Raw genomic sequence first — 7878 nt, 5'->3', positions numbered from 1 at the left:
TTGTGGCCACAGTCGCAGGGTGTGCCTTAGTGCTACAGAGCTGGTGAGCTGCAGGCATGACTCACAGCCATGGCCCGCCAACTTCTGTGCACTCCTACTAAAAGAGATTAAACTGTTATGAGGAAGGGATATGCCTTCTCACACCCGCAAAGGGCTACGGGTTTGTGGAGTGGGAGGTTACCTGGAATTACTTGAGAAGTGGAGGATTAGATGTGCCATGATTATAAGGTCCTCCAAAGTCCAGATATTTGGTTTGCTGTGCCCGGGGTTAGACTTGCTTCTGATTAGAATGAGCTGAGAGGTATTAGTGATACTTCTGCTGTGTATAACTAAATTTTAAATGCTCTGTAACCAGCAACATTAAGAAAAATACACCTCTGTTCTTAACTGTAAAATTTATTAAGTGGTACAACAGCAAGAGCAAGAGAGCTTACATTTTACTGTAAGAGAAATAGAGCTGTAATAATTTAAATCCTGTTGAACACTGGGGAAGTGAAAATGAGATCTGGTTTTAGCTTCAGCAGAATTCAATGTGTAAAAATGCTTACACAATGCTAATATGCAAACTGCTTGACTGTGAAAAGGGTTGTTTTCAGACTAACTTTTCTGACCTCAGTAGATAAGGATCAGCAGTCAGGAGAGAAAGAGATAATTTATTTTAAAGTGTGCACTTACCGCTGCTTATGAGGTTTTTTTTTACAGATTTTGTTTTCAAGCCAATAGGTGCATTCAGGTCAAGGAACATTAGAAGCTCCTTGAAGTCTTGTGTTCCATTATTTTGTTACTGTGAATTTGTTTGGATGTGTCAGTATTCAGCCTGGCCTGTTAATAGACGTGTCTCAACCTTTTGGATAACTCTGCCAGATGTGAATTTCTTCCCAGACTGAACTGACCTGGGTACGCAACATGCACAGCAGCACTGCCGAAACTCCGCATACGGATGGGATGTGTAACGAGACTTTGTCCACACAGCCAGCGAGCTCCCAGTTTTCACTGGGCGTGTTGGTGCTGCTGGCTTTCTTCATGGTGTTGCTAGCTCTGGTCACCATCCTTGGAAACGTCCTGGTGATCCTTGCTTTCATCATGGACAGAAGTCTCAGGCACCGGAGTAACTATTACTTTCTCAATCTTGCCATTTCTGACTTTGCAGTGGGTAAGTCGCAGCCGTGGAGGCATGTTGTCTTTGTTCGCTAGGAACCTTCGGAGAAGCAAGGGGGGCTTGTTTTGCGGGGTGGTTTCTTCTAAGAGACCTATTTCCCCGTTGTGTGTCTAGAAGAAGGGTCAGGAATGGTGGGAGCTGCATTAAGTGTTTTGGCAGCCTACTATGTCTCAAAATATGTTATAATGAGAAATGTATCCTTTTTCATAGAAATACTTCTAATGTTGCTTCAGGAAAAAGGAGCAACTATTGTATGTGAATACCAATTGAAGGACAGAGGTTGTGTGCTACAGTTCATGGTTTACCTCTGGTCCTCCTGTAAGATCACACACTTCAGAACAACCTTATGTTTGACAGTGTAACTGTTTTCTTATACATCTATCTGTGGTACATCCAGGTAAACAAATTACTTCTCTACATGGTGCTAATGGCTTATGAGTGTATTATACCACACCAAAACACTTTACCACTATGACTTTTTACTGGCTTCAACTCAATGCAGGCTATAGATCAGATTGCTTGCCCCATGCCAGCAATAGCCTGCTGGCATCTCCCACCTGTTTTCCCTTTTACCATAGTGTCATTGCAGAAGTCCAGGAGAGCTGGTCCCGGCGTGTGATGCCAGGCGAGGAGGCGGGGGACGTGGATGCCTTGTGCAGCACTCCTTCAGGGTTCAGGCCAGGGAAACAGCCCGTGCAGCAGAGAAAGCCTGACAAAACCATGTCCCTGTGGCAGATGTTTCAGCAAACATCTTGACTTGAGGTGGGCGAGGAGGTACTTCTGCACACAAGTGCTTTTTCTTCAGGATGGTCACAGAGACCAGTATTCACTAAATCATGAGGAGGGAAACTGTGCTCATTGACCTGCCCCACTTCTGGCAATACTCTCCCTCCTAACTGCTGTTCCTTTGTCAGTACTTGTAGTGAAGTGTATTAGTTTAGCCTTTAAGATTTTCCTTCATTTATGCCATTTGTAACCTGTGGTGCCTAACTCTGGGGCTCACCCCATGGGGCAGAAACCAAACGATACATATGCTGGAGCCTTTGCTTTCCCGTTCCAGGCAGACAATTTGCTACAGATGTCATTTCATCACTTAGGTCTTCTGCAAAAATCTGTTTCTCCTCATATCTTACAGTTTAGTCAAGAGATTTAAATACCCACCTTCTACATCATTTCTTGTTCATGGCTAGTGTCTCATGGAGACTTAATTCAGCCAAGAGGACATGATTGGTATCAGTATTGTGTTGGCCTGTAGACCGTGTAAATCTAGGACTTTGGCATCAGTCAGAAAATGCTTTATTTTCTGAAGCTGCTGTGGTATTTTTTTAATTTCTTAGAAGTTGGGAATCTTTCCAGTCATGTGACTCATGTCTTTTGCAACCTCTAATTAGTAACAGTGAGAATAGTTTCAAATACAAATGCTTAAAACCTGGTTCTTGCATCTGTATTTATATCTATAGCTAAAAGCAGTCATTATTTTTTGACATGGTGCCAAACATTGATCCTGTTGAAGTTGATGAGAGCAGTAGCTGTCATCAACAACTCTGCAAAATGAGTATTTTGCACAAAAGTGATGCGGTTTATATTTAAGGTATATGTTAAAACAAGCCATCAGAATTGGAAGCGCTGTGCGCATTTGCCTGTTGATAACAGTTTGTCAGCTCATTACCCAGAGGATTATTGTCAGTGGGCCACATCAGCCCAGATATGTTCAGTAGCTTCTAAGTTCTTGATGGACATATTGAAAAAGAATACTTTGAAGAGTTTTAAATGGATCTTGAGGCTGCATATGGTTTTATATTTGTCTCTACTGATCAGCTTTTTCAGGAACGTAGCATCAGATATTGCACCATGCTTTTGAAAGAATATCAGTGGTAAAATGAAGTTGTTGCTGGCTTAAAATTAAAACACACTCATGACTTGCTTATAGAAGTACCTCAGTGGAAGGCCTTTAAGAGAAAAAACAAATGTAACAAACCAAAAAATAGTTCTGGAGTTCATCTCAGCTGGAGAACTAGCACGAGATTAAAACACTTTTAAGAAGTGGGAGACGGTTTCACACCTCTCCTGTGTCTGCTCAATGTTTGGTGGAAGAGGTCTCCAGATACTACACAGGCTGTCCAGTATATTGTCTCTAGCTTACAAATGCTAACCAATCTTACATTAATAACTGACATTAGCAACATCTGTAGATATATTTGGGTGAAAACTCTAACACAGATAAAAGACTAGAGGATACACAGCGATGAGATTACATGTCAGAGTGCAACCGCAGTGCATATATGCTGCAACACTGATTATATATCTTTAGAAACTATAAGTTGGTTAGGCTGCAGTTTTCTTCTTCAGCAGATCTTTCTTTGCTGATTTGCCCTGAGCTTATTCCCAGCAATCAGCGTACCCAAATACACTAAGATCAAATACATAGAAAGTCACTGTCAGATCTCGTGAGAATGTAAGAATTTCTGTATATAAATTATATATTCACCGTTATAGAATTATTTTTTTTAGCCAATCACCAGAATAGTGTCTCTGCTTCCAGGAGTACTGTTTGCAATCTGTATGAACTGCATGGTGTCTCTCTGGTTGCTTTCCATAGGTGCGTTCTGCATACCTCTCTACATCCCTTACAGCTTGACAGGGAAATGGCACTTGGGAAGAGGCGTCTGCAAGCTCTGGCTAGCTACGGACTATCTCCTGTGCACAGCTTCAGTATTTAACATTGTTCTTATCAGCTACGACCGTTTCCTGTCAGTAACTAAAGCTGTAAGTACCCTGTTTATAGCTTCTCTAATTTTGTCACAAAGTCATTGGTGGATTATACTGACCAAACTTTGTCATGTTGGTGAGTATAAACCAAAATTTAATCGAAATAATACCCCCCAAAAATGTGCTGGCATGTGGAGATTATTAGGTATTTGCAGCTAATTGCAGTAAATATTCTGCACTGAGTGTGCTCCAGCCCAAGACTGGTCAAACAGGACTTTTCTCACAATTTCTGTTGTGGATTGCTGTTGTGCTACTGTTTGAGGGAAAGCAGGCTGAGGGGTGAAAAGGATAAGGCAGGATGCTGGTAAAAAGGGAGCAAGAAAAGAGGGAATTTGAAATAAACTGGATTTGGGTTTGGACCTAAAATCAGGCATGGGAGGAAGAGGCAGTTGGGCTAGGGCAGTGAGGTAAAGGACACTGGGGAGGTTGTGTAGGCCTGAGATGTGGCTCCAAATGTTACTGGAGAAGACTGGAAGCAAGAGCAAATAGGGCAGAGAGTGGGACAAGGGGCAGACTGCAGAGACTGCCTGCGGACATGCGGCAATAAACTCCCCTCGGTGCCTGGGGCAGAACCACAAACTTCAGACCATAGAATCATAGAATCTTTGGGTTGGAAGGGACCTTTAAAGGCCATCTAGTCCAGCACCTCCTGCAATGAGCAGGGACATCTTCAACTAGACCAGGTTGCTCAGAGCCCCGTCCAACCTGACCTTGAGTGTTTCCAGGGATGGGGCATCTACCACCTCTCTGGGAACCTGTGCCAGGGTTTCACCACCCTCACTATGAAAAATTTCTTCCCTTCTATCTAGTCAAAATCTACCCTCGTTTAGTTTAAAATCACTGCCCCTTGTCCTATCGCAACAGGCCCTGCTAAAAAGTCTGTCCCCATCTTTCTTAGAAGCCCCCTTTAAATACTGGAAGGCTGCAAGAAGGTGTCCCCAGAGCCTTCTCTGTTCCAGGCTGAACAACCCCAACTCTCTCAGCCTGTCCTCACAGGAGAGGTGTTCCATGATCCCTCTGATCATTTTTGTGTCCCTCCTCTGGACCCGCTCCAACAGGTCCATGTCTTTCCTGTGCTGAGGGCTCCAGAGCTGGACGCAGGACTCCAGGTCGGATCTCACCAGAGCGGAGCAGAGGGGCAGAATCCCCTCCCTCGACCTGCTGCCCACGCTGCTTTGGATGTGGTCCAGGGTACAGTTGGCCTTCTGGGCCATTGCCAGCCCATGTCCAGCTTTTTATCCACCAGAACCCCCAGGATGCACTCTGTGTTTCTCCTCTCTGCAGAGCATCCTACCCACCATACAGGTGCTTTAAGCCTTGGTTCATGCTAAGGATGGAGACCAGAATTTCTCACTAGTCACTCTGTTAGCTCAATTGGCAGGGAAATATTGGGGAGACCTAAAGGTTCCAGATCTGAGAATGTCAAGGTAAATGTTATATGATAGATTTTCTGTTTTATTTTTGTTAATTATCATTAATTTTACTTATTTTACTTGCCATTTTATTGCATTTTATTATTTTATATCATATTATTTAAAGCAAAAAATCTGGGAAATCAAACACCAAAACATTTTGCACATCACGCTGGAAAGCCAAAGACTCATCATTTAGAAAGTGCAAAATTAAGACGACCTGCGCAAATGTAATTAAGACCTATGGATATTTGCATGATAGTCTTTAATGACGTTAAGTCATACTTTTTTTTTTCACCTGGTTATCTAAGCTCCCAGAATTATGCATTCACCCTGTCACCCTGTGAAAGGGATGGAGCAGGATGTGAGCTACAATATATCTGTCTGTTCTGCAACTTACAGTGGAAAATATGTACTGGCCCCAGAGTGGGGGGAGAGGAAGAAAAGGGATGATTTTGTGGTTTAATCAGCTAAAATCTGCATTGCAGAGCTGGCATCTATTCCTGTCTCCTCATGAAGTGTGCAATAAACAATTTTCTCAAAGGTGGGTGTTAAGTATATGTGCCACATTTTCTGTTGACCACTGTGACGCATATAGTCCTATTTGCTTGTAAAATGTTGTAAAAAGGAGTGCAGTTGTCAGTGAATGGGAGTCATGCTCTGAACAACTATAACATACTAATTACTCTGGCACTTCTGATCACAGATGTCTCAAACAAGGCTTACCAAATTACTAGGTACTGATGGATGATCATGTTTCATCACCTGGACCAGGACCGTAGCAGAGTTATATTCACCTATAGAAAGACACCCCTATGTTATGTCAACATCAATGAATTAAACATACGTGGGTGAACTTCAACCTGATCAGCGTAGCCCCAGCTCTAAATTATCAGGAACGTTGCTGAGTTCCTCTCCTGCTACTGCTGCTGTTTCCAAAAGGTGTCTCTACAGGTGCGGCCTTTTTCTTTTTTCCCTCGCAGGTGTCTTACAGAGCCCAGCAGGGAGTAACGTCCAACCTTGTTTTCAAGATGGTGGCCATCTGGGTCTTTGCCTTCCTCCTCTACTGCCCAGCAATCCTCTTCTGGGAGCACGTGGCCGGACACAGCGTGGTAGCGGCAGATCAGTGCTGCGCCGAGTTCTTCGATAACTGGTACTTCCTCCTGTGCGCGTCCACCCTGGAGTTCTTCGTGCCGCTGCTCTTGGTGACCTACTTCAACGTGCACATTTTCCACAACATCCAGAGGCGACAGCGGCACGGCAGTGTACAGGACTGTGAGCCTCCAAAGAGCAGCAGCCTGTCCTGGAGATTTTGCCTCTCGCTGAGGCGAGGAGTTTTTTCTCCTCCGTCGGAAGTGGAGGAGAGTGTTTCTTCCTCCACAAGGCCAAAGAAAGAGTCTTTGGTAACTGAGAGCTCGTCTCCATCCAGAGGCAATTCTGTAACCCCAGAAAATGACTTCTCTGTTTCTTTCCATTCAAGGACTGAGTCAAAACTGCAGCAGGACAAGAAAATAGCAAAGTCGCTCGCCATAATTGTATGTGTCTTTGCCATTTGCTGGGCCCCATACACTTTACTGATGATCATTCGTGGGGCCTGCCAAGGAACGTGCATCCATAAGTCCCTGTATGAAATAACCTTTTGGCTTTTGTGGCTCAATTCCTCTTTGAACCCGTTTCTCTACCCTCTTTGTCATGTTAAATTTCGAATGGCTTTCATGAAAATACTATGTCCCAAAAAGTTTGCAACTCTGAGATCAGGCTCTTTTTAGAAGGAAAAAGAAAAAAAAAAGCTCAAGAGGAGCTGGATGAGGGATGTCGGTAGCCACAGTTTGAAATCAGAGTCAGTCTCTTCCTTCCTAACTTCCAGGTGAGTTAGAAAGCCTAGATAAGCCTTCTGTGAAATGTGTCCTCCTTCAGACAAACATGCATGCCCGAAGTTTGTGTACTTTTCCCAGCTATTTCAATTGACCTCTTAAAGGATATTGCCTCTGTCTGACTTTTCCTAGTAGCCTATCCACATTATCTTCATTCTGATTGTAGAAGACACTACCTTCAATTGCAGTACAGCTTATATTTGTGTTCATGGGTGGTACTAGTTAAAAATAAAATAAAGATGGTTATTTACTGTAAGGTCAATAGTATTCTGAAGTTAGTATCTTCTCTATTCTATTTCTTTTGAACAGTTTGTACTGCATTCAGAAGCATTTTTTTTCCTTATCATAAAACATGCAGTTAATTAGGTATTTTGTTGTCAGGCACATGGCAAGGTTTACTTCCTTTCACTAAGGATGTTCGGACATCAGGGGAATACAGGGACTACTTTTAAAAACCTGAGTGATGGTGTTCTCTGCAAAGGGCATTAATCTATGTAGTTGCTCAGATGCCGCAGTAGAGAATTTAGGCATGTAAAGCATTTATGTGCCTCTACAGCTATTCTTCAAGAAACAAGCCCTCTACAACTATAGCTTTGAGAGATCATAGAAAAGAGTAGTATTTGTTCTTACTCCTTGAGGGACAAAATCTGCTGCTGCTGGCCCA

General features: G+C 43.2%; 1 protein-coding gene across 1 annotated transcript; it reads left to right on the top strand.

Annotated features, from left to right (window-relative positions):
• Positions 1 to 699: 699 nt before the first annotated feature.
• Positions 700 to 7331, top strand: LOC309417113 (histamine H3 receptor-like). The gene is made up of 3 exons (XM_082014549.1): positions 700 to 1153; positions 3759 to 3925; positions 6324 to 7331. The coding sequence occupies exons 1-3, from the start codon at positions 907 to 909 to the stop codon at positions 7107 to 7109; spliced, it is 1200 nt and encodes a 399-aa protein (XP_081870675.1). The 5' UTR covers positions 700 to 906; the 3' UTR covers positions 7110 to 7331.
• Positions 7332 to 7878: the final 547 nt, after the last annotated feature.

This window comes from Phaethon aethereus, assembly GCF_964289735.1.
Source record: "Phaethon aethereus genome assembly, chromosome: 2".
In the NCBI taxonomy this organism is placed as follows: domain Eukaryota; kingdom Metazoa; phylum Chordata; class Aves; order Phaethontiformes; family Phaethontidae; genus Phaethon; species Phaethon aethereus.
This window is presented reverse-complemented; position numbering and strand designations above follow the sequence as displayed.